The following is a 24408-nucleotide window of genomic DNA, read 5'->3' as shown; positions in this document are numbered from 1 at the left end:
GAGCAGTGGCGCTGGCACCCAGTTATGGAAAGGAGGAAAAAAGGGGCGGAGGCTACCAGACAAAGGTGGAAACAGAAAGAGGACACCGGAGTGACCAGGCACAAAGAAACAAGAAAGGAGGAAAAGCCGGCTAATCCCTAACATTCACCCAGCATGCTGCTGCCGCTGCCTTTGCTCGCAGCCCCTGGCAGACACATTCTGATCTGTTCTAGCAGCTGGCTGCAGGGGTGCTGGCCCAGTACCGATCACTAAACCAGTGCATACCTGTAGACAAATGTTGTCAGATGACCACCTATACCCCCTGACTTCCCTCAAAGTACGCTGATAGCTTGTCACAACTTGTTTACAATACGGCGGTGACTTCTCACCCATCCCCGGGCGAACGGCACCATCATAAGGCACAGTATCTATTGGTTATATTAGAAGTGCTTCAGTTTGTAAGCTCGGTAAGGAAGTGCCGGTATATACTTTATTAAATGCCGTACACAAGAGCAACACTTGTTTTAAAATTGAATAATACAATCCTAGATGATTCTTCTGGACGGTAAAAGTGGGAAAGAGCAGACAGCTGCCATGATTTATTTCCTTGTGGGAAACCTCCCCTCAAGCAATCCGTTTGACAGTCCGGCAGGAAGGACTTGGATCACTATCTGTATCACCATCTTTTGTTAATCTGCGAGCAGGTGCCCCAACCTCAACATTGATTGCTTTTCACCACATGCTGACACACTTAACACTTCCCTCTCAAATCCCAGACACTGGTCTACATTCTTTGTATGCTTCCTCAACGGCATTTTAAATATATTTACTTTATTCTTCATGCTGACTTCTGATGCAACTTAGGGTCTTACTTCTGCTTCACATACTTTTATGCTTCCCCGAGTATAATGCAGTTGTGTACCGCTATGAACTTCCCCTACTGTGTAAGGTAATTTTTCATCAAGCCCAGGGTTTATGTGCACTCTAATATACCGCACACTACATAACATTGTTTAAATAAGTGCATTTTATTAACAGTTCCAAGTTTATAAACTATTAAACCTTATGTTGTTTTGTGCATTTTAAAGGCACGTTACTACCACCTCCACCACCATGTCCACCACCACTACCACCACCACGTCCACCACCACCACATCCACAATCACTACCTCCACCACATCCACCACCACTATGTCCACCACCACCAAATCCACCACCACATCCACCACCACCACGTCCACGACCACCACCACCACATCCACAGTCACTACCTCCACCACATCCACCACCACTACGTCCACGACCACCACCACCACGTCCACCACCACTACGGCCAGCGCCACCACGGCCAGCACCACCACGGCCAGTGCCACCACCACCATTACCACCACCACCATTACCACCACCACCGCATCCACCACCACATCCACCACCACCACGTCCACGACCACCACCACCACATCCAAACACCACATCCACCACCACATCCACCACCACCACGTCCACGACCACCACCACCACGTCCACCACCACTACGGCCAGCACCACCACGGCCAGCACCACCACGGCCAGCACCACCACGGCCAGCGCCACCACCACCATTACCACCACCACCATTACCACCACCACCACGTCTACCACCACCATGTCATCCACACCCAGCAGCACCACCACCACGTCCACCACCACCAGTACTTCCACCACCACCACGTCCACCACCACCACGTCCACCATCACCATGTCCACCACCATGTCCACCACCATCACCACAGACACCTCCACCACCACCACATCCACCACGTCCACCACCATGTCCACCACCATGTCCACCACCACGCCCACCACCGCCACCACGTCCACCACCATCACGTCCACCACCACCACGTCCACCACCACCATGTCCACATCCACCACCACCACCACCACCACCCTGTCCACCACCACGTCCACCACCACCACACCCACCTCCACCACCACGTCCCCCACCACCACCACGTCCACCACCACCATGTCCACCACATCCACCACCATGTCCACCACACCCCAACCACCATGTCCACATCCACCACCACCACGCCCACCTCCACCACCACGTACCCCACCACCACCACGTCCACCACCACGTCCACCACCACCATGTCCACCACCACCATGTCCACCACACCCATCACCACCATGTCCACCACCACCACGTCCCGCACGAGGCCACTACTACGTCCACCACCAGTACTTCCACCACCACCACCACGTCCACCACCACCACCACGTCCACCACCACCACGTCCACCATCACCATGTCCACCACCATGTCCACCACCATCACCACAGACACCTCCACCACATCCACCACCACCACATCCACCACGTCCACCACCATGTCCACCACCACGTCCACCACCGCCACCACGTCCACCACCACCACGTCCACCACCACCATGTCCACATCCACCACCACCACCACCCTGTCCACCACCACGTCCACCACCACACCCACCTCCACCACCACGTCCCCCACCACCACCACGTCCACCACCACCATGTCCACCACATCCACCACCATGTCCACCACACCCCCACCACCATGTCCACATCCACCACCACCACTACGTCCACCACCACCACCACATCCACCACCACATCCACCTCCACCACACCCACCTCCACCACCACGTACCCCACCACCACCACGTCCACCACCACCATGACCACCACTTCCACCACCACCACCATGTCCACCACACCCATCACCACCATGTCCACCACCACCACGTCCACTACCACATCCACTACCACCACCACCAAGTCCACCACTACATCCACAACGTCCACCACCACGTCCACCACCACCACCACCACGTCCACTACCACCACCACGTCCACCACCACCACACATCCACCACCACCACGCATCCACCAACACCATGCATCCACCACCGCGTCCACCACCACATCCACCACCACTACGTCCACCACCACCACATCCACCACCACTCTCACCAAATCCATCACCACTCTCACCACATCCACCACCACTCACACCACATCCACCACCACCACGTCCACACTTCCACATCCACCACCACTGCGTCCACCACCACCGCGTTCACCACCATGTCCACAACCACCACCACTCCAAATACCACTCAATGCCACATAATTACACTACACTCAATGCAACATACATTCCAAATACCACTCAGTGCCACATAATTACACTCTACTGAATGCAACACACTCCACACAATACCACTGAGTGTCACATAATTATATGCTACATAATTACACCGCAGTCAATGCAACATACACTGCATACAATACCACTCAGTTCCACATAATTATATGCTATATAATTATACTGTGCTCAACGAAATATACACTCCAAATACCACTCAGTGCCACATAATTACACACCACATAATTATACTCTACTGAATACAACACACACTCCAAACAATACCACTCAGTGCCACATAATTACACGCCGCACAATTACACTCTACTGAATACAACATACACTCCTCATAATACCACTCAGTGCCACATAATTATATGCCACATAATTACACTGTACTCAATGCAACATAATCAATCAATCAATCATCGTATTTATATAGCGCACTACTTACCCAGAGGGTCTCAAGGCGCTGGGGGGGGGGATCCGCTACTGCTTGAACAGCCAGGTCTTGAGTTGCCTCCTGAAGGCGAGGTGGTCCTGGGTCAGGCGGAGGTGGGTGGGGAGGGAGTTCCATGTCTTGGCGGCGAGGTAGGAGAAGGACCGTCCCCCTGTTGTGGCTCTGCGGATGCGGGGGACGGTGGCGAGGGCGTGGCTGGTTGAACGGAGCTGGCGTTTCGGAGCGTAGAAGTTGAGGCGGCCGTTGAGGTATCCTGGGCCTTGGCTGTGTAGGGCTTTGTGTGCGTGGGTGAGGAGACGGAAGGTGATTCTCTTGTTGACCGGGAGCCAATGCAGATCTCTCAGGTGTCCGGAGATGTGGCTGCGGCGGGGGATGTCCAGGATGAGTCGTGCTGAGGCGTTCTGGATCCGCTGGAGTCTCTTCTGGAGTTTGGCGGTGGTTCTGGCGTAGAGGGTGTTGCCGTAGTCCAGACGGCTGGTGACGAGGGCCTGGGTGACCGTCTTCCTGGTCTCGGTGGGGATCCACCGGAAGATCTTACGTAGCATGCGCAGGATATTGAAGCACGACGAGGAGACGGCGTTGACTTGTCTGGTCATGGAGAGGGAGGAGTCCAGGATGAAGCCCAGGTTGCGTGCGTGGTCTGTTGGTTTGGGTGCGCTGCCTAGGGCGGGGGGCCACCAGTAGTCGTCCCAGGCGGAGGGTGAGGATCCCAGGATGAGGACTTCCGTCTTGTCCGAGTTCAGTTTCAGGCGGCTGTTCTTCATCCATTCGGCTACCTCTTTCATCCCTTCGTGAAGGTTGGCTCTGGCGGTGGCGGGGTCGTTGGTAAGGGAGAGGATCAGCTGGGTGTCGTCAGCGTAGGAGATGATGTTGAGGTTGTGCTGGCGTGCGATGTCTGCGAGGGGGCTCATGTAGATGTTGAAGAGGGTTCGACTGAGCGAGGAGCCTTGAGGGACGCCGCAGATGACTTCGGTGGCTTCGGATCTGAACGGGGGGAGGCGGACTCTCTGTATCCTTCCAGCGAGGAAGGAGATGATCCACTCCAGTGCCTTCTCCTGGACTCCGACGTTGCTGAGGCGTTGTACTAGGGTGCGGTGGCAGACAGTGTCGAAGGCCGCGGAGAGGTCGAGGAGGATGAGGGCCGCTGTTTCTCCGTTGTCGAGCAGCGCTCGGATGTCATCGGTGACTGCGATCAGGGCGGTCTCGGTGCTGTGGTTGGCCCGGAAGCCAGACTGCGAGGGGTCGAGGGAGCCGTTCGTCTCGAGGAAGGCGGCCAGCTGCTTGTTGACGGTCTTCTCGATGACTTTTGCAGGAAACGGGAGCAGCGAGATGGGGCGGTAGTTCTTGAGGTCGGTGGGGTCAGCCGATGGCTTCTTGAGTAGAGCGCTGAGTTCGGCGTGTTTCCAGCTCTCCGGGAAGGTAGCGGTGTCGAAGGAGGTGTTGATGATGTCCCGCAGGTGGGGTGCGATGATAGCGTCGGCCTTGTTGAAGACGTGGTGAGGGCAGGGGTCGGTTGGAGATCCGGAGTGGATGGAGATCATCGTGCGGACGGTGTCTTCGGTGCTGATCGGAGTCCAGGAGCGGAGGGTGGTGATGGGGGGCGGTGGTTCGGTCGTGGTGCTCGTCGGTTGAGTGCTGAAGCTGTTGTGTATGTCCGCGATCTTGTTGTGGAAGTAGGAGGCGAGGGAGTTGCAGAGGTCTTGACAAGGGGTGATGTCGTTGTTTCCGGCGTTGGGGTTGGAGAGCTCTTTGACGATGTTGAAGAGTTCTTTGCTGTTGTGTGCGTTGTTGTCCAGTCGTTCCTTGAATGCAGTTTTCTTGGTGGCGCGGATGAGTTGGTGGTGTTTCCTGGTGGCGAGCTTGAGGGCAGTGATGTTGTCCGGTGTTGGGTTCTTCTTGGAGCTCTTGAGTTCGTCGGTGAACCGTGGGGCTTTCTTGCTGCCGGGTCTGCTGGGCGGGGTCCTCAGGGGGGCGACCTCGTCTGCGCAGTCGCTGATCCACTTCGTGAGGTTGGTGGCCGCCTGGCTAGGGTTTGTTGTGCTGGTGGGGGGGTTCGTGCTCAGGGAGGAAGCGAGCTGGTCGGCTGTGATCTTGTTCCAGTTCCTGCGTGCAGCCTGTTGCTGGTGGTGGTGGATCGTGGTCCTTGCGAAGCTGAAGTGGACGCAGCTGTGGTCCGTCCACTGGAGTCCGGTGGCGTGGCTGAAGGCGATGTCCTTGCTGGATGAGAAGACGGGGTCGAGTGTGTGTCCGGCGTAGTGGGTGTGGGTGGTCACCAGTTGCTTGAGTCCCAGGTTGGCGAGGTTGTCCAGCAGGGTGGTGGTGTTGCGGTCGTTGTTGTTCTCCATGTGGAAGTTGAGGTCCCCGAGGAGGATGTAGTCAGCGGGGCGTGCGGGCTGATGAAGTCGGCAATGTCTTCGCTGAATTGTGTGCGTTGTCCAGGGGGTCTGTAGATGAGGGTGCCTCTGAGGGTGGTCTTGGGGTTGATGTGGACTTGGAAGTGCAGGTGCTCGGCGTTAGCGAGGGTGTCATCGGTGTTGGTCGTGATGCGGATGGTGTTCCTGTGGACGATGGCAATGCCTCCTCCGGTGTGGTTTATGCGGTCCCTTCGGATGATCTTGTAGCCGTCTGGGATGGCGATGGCAATGTCAGGTGCGGAGGAGGCGTTCATCCAGGTTTCCGTGAAGAAGGCGACGTCTGGGGCTGTGGTGTCGAGCAGGTTCCAGATCTCGATGGCGTGTCTGTGGACGGAGCGGGTGTTGAGCAGGATGCATCTCAGCTGGCTGCTGCTGTTGCTCGTCGAGGTCTTGGGCGCTGCTGGAGTGGTGCAGGTCCGGATGCAGGTGAACTTGCAGGCGGTGCAGCAGAAGGGTCCGTGGGTGCGTCTCGGGGTGGCTTGGTAGCAGCCCGGGACTCGGCCGGCGTTGAGTGCGTTGAGGGTGGCGGCGTCGTACGTCCGGCGGGTGGACAGGGGACTGCGGGGGCCAGGGGTCCTGGCGCTGGGCGCGGTCCAGGTGCGGACGGGCGCAGACGGGCTTACCTTTGGCGCGCCTTCGGCGCACAATCGGCGCGCCCTCTGCGCGTCAACGCTGCGCGTATGCACGGTCGCCATTTATGGCGAAGTGGGAGGGAGGGCGGAGCAGCTGGGAGGTGGGAGCGGGGAGGGCACAGAAGGTAAGGGGGCGTGGCCCCACGCAGGGGGCGGGAAGCGGGAGCGGGAAGCGGGTGGGGGGCACAGAGAGCGGCGCTAAACAATGCAAGGCACAAAAAAGGAAAAATAAAGGGCACAGAACAGAAGGGCAAAACGATACAGGCAACACAAAATAAAGAAAACACACGCAAAATATGACGGCGGGGGCGGGGTCGACGGGGCGGGCTCAGCGAGGCTGAGGACAGTAGCGAGGGGACGCACACGCTACAGCTGGTGGCCGTGCGGCGCGGGGGTGTCCTGAGGTCAGGTCACACTCACCTGCGCTGCACGGTCGCCATTTATGGCCAAGTGGGAGGGAGGGCGGAGCAGCTGGGAGGTGGGAGCGGGGAGGGCACAGAAGGTAAGGGGGCATGGCCGCACGCAGGCGGCGGGAAGCGGGGAGCGGGAAGCGGGTGGGGGGGCACAGAGAGCGGCACTAAACAATGCAAGGCACAAAAAAGGAAAAAATAAAGGGCACAGAACAGAAGGGCAAAACGATACAGGCAACACAAAATAAAGAAAACACACGCAAAATATGACGGCGGGGGGCGGGGTCGACGGGGCGGGCTCAGCGAGGCTGAGGACAGTAGCGAGGGGACGCACACACTACAGCTGGTGGCCGTGCGGCGCGGCGGTGTCCTGAGGTCACTCCAAATACACTCCAAATACCACTCAGTGCCACATAATTACACGCCACATAATTACACTATCCATCACCCCTCACTCCATCGCCCCTCGCTCCATCGCCCTTCACTCCATCGACTCTCACTCCATCGCCCCTCACTCCATCGCCCCTCACTCTATCGCCCCTCACTCTATCGCCCCTCACTCTATCGTCCCTCACTTCATCTATCGCCCTCCCTCCATCTATCGCACTCCCTCCATCTATCGCACTCCCTCCATCTATCGCACTCCCTCCATCTATTGCACTCCCTCCATCTATCGCACTCCCTCCATCTATCGCACTACCTCCATCTATCGCACTCCCTTTATCTATCGCACTCACTCTATCTATCGCATCACCACAGCATTACTCAGCACCACCACAGCATCACTCCGGGACACCACAACATCACTCTGCGCTACCACAGCATCACTGAACGCCACAGCATCACTCGTCGCCACCACAACATCAATCTGTGCAACCATTCAACAAGAACTGGTTCAAATATGTTCTCACAATGTTTCAAGCTTTATTACAAATGTCACAAAAAGATGTTAATATTTCACTTCTGTTCTTGGATTTGTGTCACAATAAAATACACTGGACATAATCTTCACAAAGTTATTTACAAAAGTTTAAGCTATTGCCATTATAAATTACAATAACTTTTATTTAAGTATTAATTATAAAAAGAAATAAAAGCCATTGTTATTTGTAATATCAATACATCTAAGTCACGTAAATACAACATATATTGCATTACAAATGCTATAGGTGTCACATTTGCGAATGTTATAACTATTAGCTTTGTAAATGAGAAAGCTATTAATGTCGCTATTTTCAAAAACAACACATAAATAAAAAATCATTTACAATGCAATGGTTTTGCCTTTGTTAAAGTTAGAGCTATTGGCATTGCTCTTGACATTATTTTTATTTATGTTTTTTTAACATAAATAAATGGCATTGTCATTTACAATGCCACTAGCTTTATCTCTCGCAAATGACACACACAAACACACACAGAGCCCCCCCACACAGAGCCCCCACACACACAGCCACACAGAGCCCCCCACACCCACAGCCACACAGAGCCCCCCACACACACAGCCACACAAAGCCCCCCACACACACAGCCACACAGAGCCCTTCACACACATCCACACAGCACAAGCAGGCAACAGGAGCACACGGAGGCACAAGCAGGCAACAAGGGCACACGGAGGCACAAGCAGGCAACAGGGGCACACGGAGGCACAAGCAGGCAACAGGGGCACGAAAACGGAGGCACAAGCAGGCAACAGGGGCACACGGAAGCACAAGCAGGCGACAGGGGCACACGGAGGCACAAGCAGGCTACAGGGGCACAAAAACGGAGGCACAAGCAGGCAAGAGGGGCACAAAAACGGAGGCACAAGCAGACAACAGGGGCACACGGAGGCACAAGCAGGCAACAGGGGCACACGGAGGCACAAGCAGGCAACAGGGTCACGAAAACAAGCACAAGCAGGCAAAAGGGTCACAAGCAGGAATTGTAATTTAGACTGGGCTGAAGTGGAGAACGGTCAGTAGGGAAGTAGTGCAGCTGGTGCAGTGGTACCAGGCCGAAAGGTGAGCGGGGCTGCCTGCACCCCAGTTTGGACAGTTTCCACTACCTAACAGGGATTGGTGGGAGGGGGGCGTACTTCTTGCTTGCTTTAGGGCTGTTACTTCGGGGACGCAGTGCACGCTCTTGCCTGCTGCCTGCTGCCGCCGGGACACGACAACAGGCAGGGAGAGGACAGGCTGGGAGAGGGCAGGGAGGGGACAGGCTGGGAGAGGGCAGGCTGGGAGAGGGCAGGGAGGGGACAGGCTGGGAGAGGGCAGGCTGGGAAAGGTCATGGAGGGGACAGGCTGGGAGAGGGCAGGCTGGAAGTGGACAGGCTGGAAGAGGGCAGGCTGGGAGTGGGCAGGTCGGGAGTGGGCAGGCCGGGAGAGGACAGGCTGCGAGAGGACAGGCTGCGAGAGGACAGGCTGCGAGAGGACAGGCTGCGAGAGGGCAGGCTGCGAGAGGGCAGGCTGCGAGAGGGCAGGCTGCGAGTGGGCAGGCTGGGAGTGGACAGGCTGGGAGAGGGCAGGCTGGGAGAGGGCAGGCTGGGAGAGGGCAGGCTGGGAGAGGGCAGGCTGGGAGAGGGCAGGCTAGGAGAGGACATGCTGCGAGAGGACAGGCTGCGAGAGGACAGGCAGGAGACCTAATTTCACTCTAAAGCTATCTAATACTCAATGTGAAGGGTCTCTACTTTGTATGTTTTCAATGATACCGAACGGCATCCACCTGCGTGCAAGCTCTCTTCACTGACTAGGGCAACAACCTAAACGCACACCTGCACAGGATGCCCATCAAACGCCGCGCCCGGTCAGCCTTACTTCCGCAAATGAACATCCCTGAAGAGTAAGTACAAGTCGGACCTGGCCAAGTAATGACACCACCTCCCTTAGAAAGAAGTAGCGTGACCTTAGGCTGGACCAGCCTCCGGCAAAATCATGTGGAAGGAGCATGCCTCAGAGAGGTGCCTGCTCACCGGACCTGGGGGCTCGATCCCTGCTAAAGGGTAAGTAGGGAGTCAATAGTGCAAGGGTGAACGTCTACCCTAGGTAACACGCATGTATCCAGTGCTTGATAACGAAAGACTTGACAGCAGAGAAATGATGACTTCCCGCAAACCACAGCTACACTGCAGTGTCACCCCGTGGCTTGTCATGTTGCAAGGCCCTAATGCCACACGATACCAAACCACCCAAATCAAGTGCTGTACTCACTGGCGGGGCCACCCTGCGCAAATACTGCATAGTGGATCTGTGTGTACACTGCCAGGAAGGATGGCAGCTAGCAGAGGCATTTGCTTGAAATGAGTGCAGGAGAAACAAACCACCACGTGCTGCAGTAACAGCGTCGTACACCTGCCTCCCTCCCCGTCCCAAGGCCCTTGGTCTCCTAATCGGGGCCTCCTCGCCTTCTTACCATGGTGCCGCGGTGTGTCGGGCGCTGCGCTCCCTGGGCTGCGGTCGGCGATAGGGGCGGGGCTGGTGAAGGGCTGCTAGGGCTCCGCGCGCCGCTCTAGATCCTATGACGAGGACTCCTGCTGCAGTGGCTCGCGCTGCTCCTGACCCACGACAGTAAGACGGCAGCAGAGGGGGGAGGGGAGCCGGAGACAGGGGGAGGGGTGGGGCTGCGACACCAGCATCCGGGGCACCGTGGAGGCGCTGACAGCTCATTTGCATACGTGCGCATGGGGTAAACACCCTGCGTCAGAGACAGCAGCTCTCTGAAGCAAAGAAATGGAAAAGGGACTTGCTTCGTCGGAAGGAGTTTAAAGGCGGTCTGGGTAGAACAAGAGCCGAGCGAGCAGGAAGGCAGGTGCTGGCAATGCCGGACCAGATTCGGGGGCGTTCCCGGCTTTCGGCTGACGTAGCGTGACGTAGCCAAAAGCCAAAAATTCTCGGGAACGCCCCCGAATCTGGTCCGGCATTGATGGACAGGCCCGTCTTCCAATGGCTAGCCTCCATTTATGGAGCTAGCCAATGAAAGACGGGGGCCGTTCCTGTCTCCCGTATTATACTCATTAGGTTTTCGCCTGCGCGAAAAAAGCAGCTTTCGCCAGGCAAAACCTAAAAATGTGTCATTTACAAGACCAATAGATCAAACTTTCCTAATGCGAGATCTATTGCATTGCAAATGCTTGTTTGTAGCATGTGGTTGCACTGTATGTTCACTCAGACCCTGTTCAGCCCGTGGGTGTGCTGTCTGTTGACTGAGACTTTGTTCAGGCTGTGGGGCTCTGTATTTTGACTCAGACCTTGTTCGGTCTGTGGGTGTGCTGTTTGTTCTGTCAGAACTTGATCAGCTGTGCGTGTTTTGTATGTTCACTCAGACCCTGTTCAGCCTGTGAGTGCATTGTCTGTTCACTCAGACCTTTTTCAGCCTGTGCGTGCGCTGTCTGTTCACTAAGACCTTGTTTATTTAGCCTAAGGGTGCACTGTCTGTTCACTCACAACTTTTTCAGCAAGGGATCATGTCTCTTTTTGTGGTCTTGTAGCGCAAGGTTTGGATTTGCAGCAAGTTGTGTGTGGTGGGGTTGGTCGTAGATACCAGGAGAGTAAAAAGCTTTTTAGAGAAAAATTTATATTTTCATAAACCAAAGGAGCTTTACAATGGTTGTGCAGAGAACAAAAGTTCCTTTTATTTTGTATGTTAAGGATGATTGTTTGGAAAGTGTGATAAACTGTGATGAACTGTGATTCACGTTTGATGCGAATAGGCTCTTGGTTCAAGTGTCTCTGTAATTCCTTTCAAGGTACTCTGGGACACACCATGCAATGCGGCTGCCACCCTCAAAGGAACAAAAAAAAAAGTCAGGTAAACTTTACAAAACCCTAAGTCTTTTTCTCCTATTTCGTCTCTGGTCTCTCTCTCTCTCTCTCTCTCTCTCTCTCTCTCTCTCTTCTCGCTTCTCTCTTCTCTCTCTCCTCTCTCCTCTCTCTCTCTCTCTCTCTCTCTCTCTCTCTCTCTCTCTCTCTCTCTCTATCTTCTCGCTTCTCTCTTCTCTCTCTCCTCTCTCCTCTCTCTCTCTCTCTCTCTCTCTCTGTTATTTTAAATCTCTTTAGCTTATAAAATGTAACTCCCTTTTCAGACTATTTTCTAACTATATAGCTTGTGATGATAAAAAACGAAAATGAATTAAAATATAACAAAGAGGTGACTTTTATGTAGTTCTCTTCCTTCTTTTTTTTATGCTTGCATGTTTGAGCATGTTTCCTTACTAATGCAAGTATACTCTAGGGTCAGGCTAATTATCTTCACTTTCATAAAATGTGTGATGCTTTACTCTTACTTTAGGGCTCTGACGAATACTAAGGTTTATCTGGCAAAGCGAGTCACCAAGCAGGGTGTTGTAGCAGCGTCCTGCCTCCCCAGGTTTTTGCAAACCTCGCCCTTCGATTTCTTTTAGTTCCTGCTAACCCTGGGACCCACCTGATGCAGCCACATTTCTCAAGGAATGTGAATATAGTGGGGTCCCAGCGCAGGTCTGGTCCCTTCTCGGGCCGGGAGGTTCTGGGCCATGAGCACTCATGCCTCCCATGTTCCCCAGAAGCCCCTTGACAGTTGGCGCATTTGTCTCCTCCTCTACACCACATGATACTATCCCCCCTCCCATTGTTCCTTCACGTCCTTCCTCTCTGGGTCTGATTTCCACCTCTCTATGTCCTCCCACCCTGCCCTATCCTCTCCTGTTTGCCACATCAAGGGCCACACTGGGTCTCTTTGAATAAGAGTGGAGGACAGTCTCTCTTTTCTGATTCCTCTTTTCTTGTTTACTATTTGTCTTTTATTATCCTTTTTTGGTTTCCTTTACCGTTGTGATGTTTTTTTTCGTTCTCTTTCTGGTGTTGCAGTTTCCGGATCCTGTCCGAGGAGTGTGACGAGTTCTTTGCCACCAGGTAAGTCTTTAGATACACCCACAATTTGAAATGGTGAATTCAACTAAGCTAAGTGGACACAACCTCAGTCACTGTGGCATTTAAAGCAGTGTTTACAAGACCTGTACGAGGGAAGGGGAGTAGACAACATCTGACAATTCATTGAACGTGTTACTGAGAACTTACTGTGATGCTAGCCTTTGTCACAGAAAGAGTAAATTGATGATGTTGGCCGCTTCTGAGAATCTGTATCTCATTGTATGTTCAACTTGTGTTTCTTTCTTCAGTATTCACTACTTTTGCTCTCACAAACTGGAGTTGCAGTGGTCTCAAGCTTCTGACCAACACAGTATCCAAAAGCTGTTTCACCTCTATCAGAACTGCAACTCAAACTGATTTCCTATCTTGTTTCTGTAAATGCTTTCTTTCTGCTGCAGAGAATGAGATCATAAGTATAATTTCTTTGGGTCCATTTACAATTTCTAACTCTATTTTTACAGGTTACTGAAGCACGAACAGATAATGAAATGTTGCAATTTATTGAAAAATGCCAAAAATGATTATTTTGAAGAAAGTACAAATATTTTAGATAACTAAAGAAGAAAAAGTCTATGTCCAGGGAATGGTGACGAATTCGATGCGGAAGAAACCTCTGAATGTGAAAGTGATTTCCGAAACTTCTTACATTCATTAGTTCTTGTCAAATCCTTAATGTGCAATTACCAAAAGCATTTACCAAGTGTCACTTTTAAGTTTTGAATAACCTCTGAAATATTCTTTGTACACGCAAGTAAATTGAAAATCTACTGCAGCTACTAATTGCAAGATTATTTTCACTGGAAGGGAAAATTTCAAGATTGATGGTATGAAGAACATTGGTGACGATTGATACCCATGCGGTGTACTCGACAATAATAAGTGTTGCAAATTCTGTCTGATGGTTTATGAGGAATGTTATGGAGACCCAAAACCCTCTCGATCAAAACCTAATTCATACATGAATTTAAAAGATCAAGCATTGTTTAAAGAACATAATTGTAAATGCTCAGAAGTCATTACAACAAAGACACTGCATTATCATTTCTAATATAAAAAGATTTTCCTTAGCACCTCTGTCTTTTAGGTTGATCTAAGGTATTTCCAAGTGTGTCAGACCTCCAAAGTTGATTGTGTACCTTTTGGGGCCTCACTGGAATATGAAGCTTACAAAAGGCCAGCATTATGCTATTGTTAATTCATAAAATCACACTGGCATGTTTTAATCCTCCGTCATTACTTGTATGAACAAATATACATATCATGTAAGTACTAAACCCCAAAGACCTTTTCAGTGCTTTTAAAACTCCTAAATGAAACTGTAGTCACAATGAGCTTAATTTAACTTGAGGGTACTAATGTGGACATAAGGTGCAGAATATTACTCTGTGAGGGGCATCTTAATAAAAATATGGGGCGCCGAGGTGACAGTTATAAGACAAGTTAGATAGGCTGCCTTGAAAGACAGGAACATTGATCTCCAAATAAAAGCTATAATTAGTTAAATACAAATGTTAATAATACCATCTGCAGTGTATTTTAGAAGTTAATGCTGAGCGTAACTTAAACATGTAAAGTCTCTTGTATTAAATGCAGTCTTAACATGATATGTATCCAGGACCTAACACAACTTGGGGATACACACAACTTGAATACATGTAATAAATGTGAGAACAGCTGTAGTTATCAGTCCCACTTCACTGCACATGAGAGAAGACACACAAGGCAAAAACCTTATCAGTGCCCTGAATGCCAGAAATACTTCAGTCACAATAGCTATCTCATTCAACATGTGAGAATCCATACTGGACAAAAACCATATCAATGTCCTGAATGCCAGAAATACTTCAGTCACAATAGCTATCTCATTCAACATGTGAGAATCCATACTGGACAAAAACCTTATAAGTGCTCTGAGTGTCAAAAAACCTTCAGTCATATAGCCAGTCATACTCGACACAGGGGAATCCACACTGGACAGAAACCTTATCAGTGCTCTGAATGCCAGAAAGACTTCCGGCACCAAACTTCTCTCATTTCACATTTGAAAAGTCACACTGGAGAAAAACCTTATCAATGTAATGAATGCAAGAAAAGCTTTAGTGAGAGAGCCCACTTAATTCAACATGAGAGAACTCATACTGGAGAGAAACCCTATCAGTGCTCTGAATGCTGGAAAAGCTTCAGTCAGAGATCTAGTCTTGCTCATCATGAGAGAACTCACACTGGGATAAAACCATATCAGTGCTTTGAGTGCCAAAAAAGCTTCTGTGTGAAAGCCAGTTTAACTCAGCATGAAACAGTCCATACTGGGCACAAACCTTTTAAGTGCACTGAATGCCAGAAACACTTCAGATTGAAACATAGTCTCACTAAACATGAGAGGACTCACACCGGGCTTAAACCTTATCAGTGCTCTGAATGCCAAAAATGTTTCAGTCAGAAATCTGGTCTCACTAATCATGAGAGAATTCACACTGGGATAAAACCATATCAGTGCACTGAATGCCAAAAACGTTTCAGCGATAAAGGCAGCCTCACTGTACATGAGAGATCCCACACTGGCCAGAAGCCTTATCACTGCTCTGAATGCCATAAAAGGTTCAAGCTGAAAGCCCATCTTACTCAACATGAGCTTATACACACCGGGCAAAAACCTCATCAGTGCTCTGAGTGCCAGAAAAGCTTCAGACGGAAAATCTGTCTCACTCAACATGAGCACACACACACCGGGCTAAAACCCTATCAATGCCCGGAATGCCAAAAAAGCTTCAGTCAGAGAGATAATCTCACTCGACATCAGAGAACACACACTGGACTTAAACCTTATCAGTGCACTGAATGCCAGAAAAGCTTCAGTCGGAAAGACCATCTCAGTCAACATATGAGAACACACACTGGGTACAAACTTTATCAGTGCTCAGAGTAACCAAAAAGCTTCAGTTGTAAGGCCAGTGTCATTCGACACAAGATGATCCACATAGGTGAAAAGCGTTATCAGTACTCTGAATGCCAGAAATGTTTCAGTCTTAAAGCCAGTCTCACTCACTATGAGAGAACTCACACTGGTCAAACACCTCATCAGTGATCTGAATTCTGGACAAGCTTCAGTCAAAAACCAGATCTTATTGAACATGAGAGAACTCACAAATGGTAGAAAACATAATACTTGTTCTAAATGCCTGGAACGCTTCAGTAAATGATTCAGTTTAATTCAACAGGAGAGAACCCACAACCAGAAAAAATATTATCAGCATTGTCAATGTGACAAAAACTTCAGCTGTAAATGTAACATCTCTACATGGGAGAATAAAAGGTGCTCACTGCCCTTGGGAGGAGGTTACAGGATCGCAAAACCTTCACATGGACTAGCCACAAAGATATCAATTCATTGACCGTACTACTAACTGTTTACTGAGAAAAGCACACAGCAAGGAATGGAAGTGCTTGAATTAATCTCATTCCTTTGTAACTATTTGTGGCCTCATTCCATTCAGTGTGTTTTGCTCCCTGTATGTTAATAAGCCATGGTTCTGACCCACGAGTTCGAGTTGATCCTAAACTTTCAGGCCACGCCCCTATGATCTGGGACGCAAGTAATCTCACATTGTTTCCAGCCTTATTGTACCTCACCAGGGAGCGGGGCAGGAGTCTGTATGTCGTAAGCCTCTATGGGATCAATGTCTGTTCAAGCCTGTGCCACTTCTGGCTGACCATTTAGAAAAACTAAAGGTAAAGGAATGTTGTGTGGCGTTTTAAGCTCCGAGTAAATTTTCCCGATTCATGCCCTTATATAGGTACAATTCACATTACCCTAATATAGGCATAGAAATCAAGCCCTTATTTAGACATAGCCAATGCAGACCACATACAGGCATGGCTACTTCCACCCATACCAAACGTCACAATGATTTCTTGGAAAATCGGCTTAAGCAGTTAGGGAACTTTCCCTTCCTTGAATATTGATTTGTCCACGAACTCATGTACTTTTGCAAAGAACGACTATTTCCTAGGTGTTATTGCCTGACGTTATTATGCCCGACTTTACATCAAACTATCGCATTCCTAGACACTTGCAAGATATAAATATACCTTCACTTGCTCTAGCAAGGCACGGTGGTTCGGAGCAGTTCGACTATCTACTTGCCTGACGCAGCTCGCTACAGCAAGTGCCGAAGGAAGCCGACCCTACAGCTGAGGCACTAATCAAGAGGCTACCTTTCTCTCGACGAGAATCCAGCTCCAGTGTTTCCAAGCTCCCCTTGCGGGGTGCTGGGTAATTGAGTCCTGGGACAGAGATACCAGACCTTCTTCATTCTAACCAAGGTATGGAGCTGATTAGAACCTAGGAAACCTTTGGTAGATTCTTGGCCAAAGAATACTAAACATATGCTACACAATACTTACTTCTTCCCGCGTATAGACTTAGGTTAGGTACATTGGGGTAGACGTATTTTAGAAACCACCAGTTGAGTATCTTTAGTCATTTTTATTTATGTATGTATTTTTATATGGCTTAGAAACCATACAATGCTCTTACAGTATTATTTTTTAATATTGTTCTCGCTGTACGCATTATACTTTGCAGTCTGCTTAACAATTGTAAATTTCACTTCTCTTGCGTGAGAAAGAAGGCTGTTCAATAAACCTTTTTTATTGAAAATGACCGTCTCTCTATTTCTCTGCAACTCTGTTGAAATGAAGCGTGCACGATTGACTGAGTGAAATACTTATCTATTGTTTCCGCGACTCTAGAGATATATGTCTTATTCTTGGGAAACAAAGTTGTCATGCTTATGCGGTTGTCAGAAACGAATCCCTTCTTGTGAATTAGAGAAAGTTTTTAGTGACCGCTGGCATTCAATATTAAGTGTAATATATTCGATAGAGACCTAGTTGACCTCAGTCCTATGTGTAATCTATAGGATATATTATTCCAATGCGCAGAGCCTATTGAGAATATAGGAACTACACTACATGGCGCCCAGCATTTGGTAAGGCACTAATTTAACGCTAGATACTAAAGTAACTCAATTGTGCTTTTCTCAGAGACCCCTTTTTCCTGTAAATAATCCAATAGACGTCTGGAGTGGGTAAAAGGATAAAATATCCGCCATAACTGAGTAGGACGAGAATCCTATGTAATAGTTTTTGGTTTGTTTAACGTTGAAGTATACAGTGTTCCAAAATATTGTGCACCTTATCTTTGTTTCCTTGAAACTTGCTCTGCAAACTTACAGTCAACAAACTGAGTGACCCCGAGAACGGTGGAGCTACAGGCAATAATGCTGTAGCAGGCTTTGGCGTTACAAGTTTCCAAGAAACCGATGCGGATGCTATAATCATCCCAGGAAATGTAAGGAAAGCCATTACTATAAAACTTATAACAAATGGCCTATCATCAAGAGGTGGTAGGGTAATTTTTGTAATAGAGGCACATGAATATCGTCAGACAGAGATATTCTATTCATGGATTATCTTCCCTGAAGTGAATCCAGTAACACATGTGCTTCACTTTTACAAAGAAGAGGAACATCAAACGAAATACATTCCTTTGGAGGATATTGAAATTCCACTAACTTACCAAGAGCATGCGCTCTGGTTTTAAGGCGCCCTACAACTTTAAAATCACATTACCAGGCTCGGTCCACAAGGTAGACCAGGAGCAACATGGCCAGTATTGGCCAGCTATACACCACATCCTGCCATTGAAGAAATGTCAGATGTGGAACTATTAGTTCAACTAAAACAACAAATAAAATCCATAGACAATTGGTTCAATATGTCATGCGGACTCTAACAGTCCAACCTCCTATAAGGATTCCACAACACTCCCCTTACCAGGGGTACACAAATAAAATCACCCTACAGACTATACAATCAGTCATTGGTAAATTACCTGCAAAAAGGAAACAAATTCAATTCTGGATTGCTCAAATAAAGGCAGTATTTCCTGATGCTACCCCTGATGAGAAACACAGGATTTTTACAATCTGTTTACCATTGGGGATTGCACCACACCTGGAGGACTGCAACACTTGGGGTACAGTCTTTGCTGCAATCTACACCAAAACACATGGTGTTCCGTCTATTGCGGTAATACCAGACGTCCTGAAACAGATTCAAAATGAATACGGGTCAGAGCCTGCTTTAAATCTAGGTATGAAATTACTGAAGGATTTCAAACAGGTCTCAACAATAATATTAGCTAATATTAAAGGCGAAGCAGCATCCGTGGCGATCCGCCAAAAGCTAAGAGAATTTGATGTAACTGACCAACCATACGAACTGGCCAGAATAATAGAAAAATCCTATGAAGAACTAGGTAGAGATAGTTTGGGTGGTAAAGCAGTGAAACCCCAGCTGACTGAACGTCCTGAAAAGGCCTTTATTAAAAACACTCTCACTCTTCCTATAAAGAAGTGGGAGAACACTAAACATACTTCTAAAGAGAAGCATTCTCAATCCCGGGGTAGGTCTCCTCAAAAGGAGCCCTCTGAAAGGAGGTATAACCTCATGAATAGGGATAATTTGAAAAAACCTGATAGATATCAAGATACTGATACACGTTCCTCTCGTACTTTTCAGACTTCATCACAGAAATCCGTCCAAAGACGATCAACAAGTTCCAAAAAATAAGAAAACTCAATTCACCAAAAAGAAGGTAGCAGGTCTAAAAATTAGACATGCCGAGGATCTTGAGGACACAACTCAAGAACGGGGAGTGGGCTCAGACAATGTTGGATAGCGCAGCAGAAGTAACCGTAGCTCACAAGATCTTGAAGAATCATCTGGAGACAGTGGACTTGAATGAGTACATCCAAGTTGAAACTGCTGATACCAGGGTTAGTGTCCCACACAAGTTATATGAAATAACACTCCGGATGGAGGGGTATATAACTAGAAAAAAAGAGCACTCTTTTGGGAGAAGCTCTTTAAGGGTTATGACATTCTTCTAGCTGAACAAGACGGGCCACCTGAATTTGTCAGGGAGTGCATACATGGCGAAGACATCATTATGCCAGCCTTCTCGAATCATATTCCAATTCACAAAAAATATACTTATGCCAAGAAATGGGCATTAGTACAGGCTCCTGCATTATATAAAAATCATGTAGGATGGGATGAGGATTCTCCTCAACATAAAATCCAGTTAAAAACTCAACCAACTGCACAAAGGCAGTGCCCAGTTAAGCAAGAAGCTAAAAAACAGGCCAGGGAGATATTAGATCAACTTGAATACCATGGGGTGATGGAAACATGCACCTCGTCAATGAACAATCCTTTGTTTCCTGTCTCCAAACTAGACAATACATATCGTCTAGTTTTGGACTACAGACATTCAAACTCTTGTTACAAAACATTTGCAGTACAAAATGCACACAGTCCAGCACTAATGAATAACATTGTGCGTAAGAAATATAAAACAACATTAGATATTTCTAACGGTTTCTTCTGTCAAAACATTGCTCCTGAAAGCAGATACTTGACCACTTTCACAGTAATGAGGACACATCGTCAATTTTGTCATCTCCCCCAGGGATTCAAGAATAGTCCAGGGTTATTTTCAGCCAGATTAACAGAGTTACTACAAACGTATGATGATGAGGCATTATCTTATGTCGATGACATCTATCTTACAGACAATGACTTGCATAGGCACTCGAACAGGGTGAACACCATAATATTGGGCTTCGCCTCTGAGGGGTATAAATTCAATTTAAAAAAATCACGAATTGCCCACCTCAACGTCCTGTTTCTAGTATATGAGTTATCAAGTGAAGGCAGAAGCCTGACAGCAAACTTTCTAGAAAAATGTGCGCTGCGCCAACCTCCAAAAATGCTGAAAAACTTACAGTCAATTCTAGGTTTACTAAATTTTGGAAGAACTTACATTCTAAATTACCCGGAAAGGGTTACATCTCTGTACCAATTAATCAAACCTGATTTCAAAACAATTAATTGGACTCAAAAACACACAGAAATTTTACGTTCAGTGTAAACAGACATGTTAGCAACAACACCTTTACAAACACGCGTAAATGTACGTAACCTAGTGATCCGAATCATTCCAGGAAGATGCGGATTCACATACTTAACCTTTAATGAAGGAGAAAAAGTACCTATTGCTTATAAATCACACTTGTACACACAAGCAGAAATGAAATTCACTTCTACAGAAAAAATTCTGACAGCGGTTCAAACTGCAGTAGCAAAAGAGAGTCCTCGCACAGGTTAAGCGCATAATGGTCGTCACTCCTGTAAATGCTAAGGCTTTACATCCGAGATGGATACAATGGGTTAATTCTCTGCTGCAACAGACATTGAATAAGTTTTCAACCCTTATTTGAAGACACAAGAATTTCTACAATATGAACAAGAATGGCCTCTGCCTACTGATATTCTGCCTCTAGAACAGTACGGATGTATAGTATACACAGACGGATCAGCACAACCTGCTATTGGGGGTAAACAAGCTTATAGTGCTGCATGCGCGATCGTTAACGGTCGCTGGTGAGATGGCAAATTCCGAGCACTGGTCACTAAAACTCAATCTTCAGGTGATTGCACAGCTCAGCGAGCTGAACTACAAGCTTTCAAGATGGAGCTTGAAAATACTGATCGTGAATTCCCCACACTCATAGTGTGCGATTCCTATTATTGCGTTCAATCTTACAATGAATACTTGCAGAACTGGATTGAAAACGATTTCAAAGATGCAAAAGGTGGCACAATCAAGCATAAGTTTCTTTGGGAACAAGTAGTTCAGTTACGACTAGAACTACAAAGACTCATGTGATACATACACTGAGTCATCAACGTGATGGCGTTCACGTTACAGGGAATTTATTGGCTGATGAAGCTGCGAAGACAGCTGTGCAAACGGGTCCCGTAGCTGCAATCACTCGTTCCAAAAACGGAAATAGACAACGAAGTAATGCAAGCTGTCAATGCTTCAAGCAAAGACAGTGGTAAAAACATTACCAAAAGGCTTTCCACTCAAATACTCATACATAACAGATGCAAATAATGTTCCATTTGCTTGAATCCCTGGAGTGGGGGATAGAGTAAATCCAAACATAGATTAGGACTGACCTTAGCAGCACGCAGGTGTTTCCGCTACAGTATCGTTATTGAAACAGAGATACTGGGGGCCGCGCATGAGGAAACAAAAAACAGAAACTATGTTTTAGAATGTGAGATCTGCCAAAAGATGAAAGTTTCTACAGTGAAACTTCCTGCGCGGAAGTGCCTATTAATTACAGACAAACCATTGGCTTGGGTTTACCTGGACCACTGCGGTCCCTTACAAAGGGATGGTAACTATAAATATATCATGGTCGCAGTGGATTTGTGCTCAAGATTTATTCGGATGTGGCCTCAGCGCTCGGCTGACGCTCAAACTGTTATAAAAGATTTGCGAGTCTTTATCGGCACATACACAATCGGCAGGCTACATTCTGACCAGGGTCCTGCGTTTAGCTCTCGTGCTTACAAGGAGGCCATGGCCAAATTGGGTGTTGCATTGCGGTATTCTAGTCCATTCCATCCTGAGGGAAATTCAGTAGTGGAGAGAAAAAAACGGGACATAAAGCAATCTATAACAGCAATTTATAACAGCTAGGGAATTAGGCTCGGGTGACGGGTGGGTCAAACATCTAATAAGTGTCCAACGTAGTCTTAATAATCTGCCGAAAAGTTCTCTAGAGGATATCACTCCATATGAAATCCTTTTTAGAACTAAAATGATTGTCCAGGACCTTGATCATCACACTTCAGTGGTAGAACAAAAACCTTTTGATATCAAAGACCGTTTGGCTGTTTTGCAGGACTTAAATGAAATAAGAAAAAGCCAAAGCAACTTGTTCCTAAAGCCAACAACCACTGAGGAAAAATCACTCGTCCCAGCAAGGCCTGCCTGGATTCCAAAGATTGGGATCTAGAAAGAGAAAAGATTGCGGACAAGAGGGAATTTGGGCCTTCTTTCAGACAACCAGTACCTGTCCTAGCATTCCACGGATCAAGAACAGTAATACTGCCGGCCCTTGCTGGTAAAAAAGAGAACAGGTTTGTATCCATCGACCTGGTCTAACCACATCATGTGGCCAATCATAAGTAGTAGGCCAAGTGGACTCCAAAGATGTACCAGACGCCCTAATATGGCTACAATCCAAGAGGTTCAAACTGAGAGACTCATCACCTTTGAAGAATCTGCAGTGTGAAAAGAAGGACTATGCAACAAAGCCATGGAACTTGTGCCTCTTGAGCCACAAATAACAGTTTGTCAAGAAACACCTGTCTACAATAAAATAGCATCTGACTATACTAATATGACAAGTAATCAAGTGGTTCCAGTGATTTCATCGAATACTGAAGCAATCCCTACAACTGACAGAACTGCCCCTGGCTATTTCATTAACTTTGATACGTTTTCCGAGGATCCCAGCAACCCTGAAACGGCGACAGCTAAAATAACTTTTAAAGAATAAGTAACAGAACTTTTTCATCAACTGGAAAAGACATATCTGGTTTCACCATGGATTGAACTATGAATTGTGTTGGGTGTACTTTTTCTTCTACTTTGGTTGACTCTGGTATTTACCTTGGGAATGCTGATCAATGGGAGATATAGTAAAAAGGACACAGCAAGTAAGAACATCTACTTACTCCTCAAACCACACAAATCATCCCATTGTTAACAAAGAGACATGTCATCAGTGAACATCACAGCCGTTTCTATACCTGGTGGTATAGCTTGGGACAGAACTGATTATGGCATCTTTGGTCCTGCAGAGCTGTTGAAGATTCCACACCAATTCAAGGTTTCCTTGAGTGACTTTGTTTCATCCAGCACCTTTTCTGATGATTGGGACTTTGAGACTATTAATAATATATCAGACTTAGAAATGTCTGCAAAATTTACAAATCATGAATACTTAGAAGGTTCATCAGATTATGAACAAATTTACTGTTATAATCACTATGGTCATTATTTCTTTCATAAATCTGCAATCCCTAGGAATGTACTGCAATTTAACCAATGGGAACATTGTCCTATGCCACCGAAGGGTAGCTCAAAAACATTTTATGACAAATTTCCATACTTTTCAGGTTTTAATGTTTCAAATCCAGAAACATTTTACTTTAAAAATGTAAATAAGACAGGTATGAAAAGTATGCTGACTAATACTAAGCAAATGTATTCTGCAGCCTTTTATGCTTAACTGTCTACTTTAGGCATTGACTTTTGGAAAGACAACATTGAGACAAAAACTGTCTAGGGCACCGCCCGGACTCGCTCCTGACCGGTTGCTCCCTCCTTGCTCCTCTCCCTGTACTGCTGATATCTTCCTGGGGATCGCACTGCTGAATCAACTTCACGGTATCGCCTGCATTCTTTAATTTAGTGGTATCGCCTGCATTAGACTAATTTGCGCTGTGTTTAAAATCTG

At 47.7% G+C, this 24408-nt stretch overlaps 1 protein-coding gene across 3 annotated transcripts in view; it reads left to right on the top strand.

The window, feature by feature from the left end:
- Nucleotides 1–24408, top strand: part of LOC147745332 (uncharacterized) — an 89047-nt gene that overhangs the window by 34394 nt on the left and 30245 nt on the right. Inside the window, exons 2-4 of one of the 3 annotated variants that reach the window (XR_015307485.1) lie at nucleotides 11797–11858; nucleotides 12896–12940; nucleotides 13207–13410. Coding sequence is in view for 1 of the 3 variants with exons in the window: in XM_086952246.1 (XP_086808372.1) it covers nucleotides 14559–15884 (1326 nt within the window). In the remaining 2 variants the exon portion in view is untranslated. The other 2 variants (XM_086952246.1, XM_086952245.1) reach the window with 2 other exon arrangements.

The sequence above is a fragment of the Lissotriton vulgaris genome, chromosome 1_1 (assembly GCF_964263255.1).
Source record: "Lissotriton vulgaris chromosome 1_1, aLisVul1.2, whole genome shotgun sequence".
Lineage (NCBI taxonomy): Eukaryota > Metazoa > Chordata > Amphibia > Caudata > Salamandridae > Lissotriton > Lissotriton vulgaris.
The sequence above is the reverse complement of the archived record's forward strand: the minus strand, read 5'-3'. Positions and strand labels throughout refer to the sequence as shown.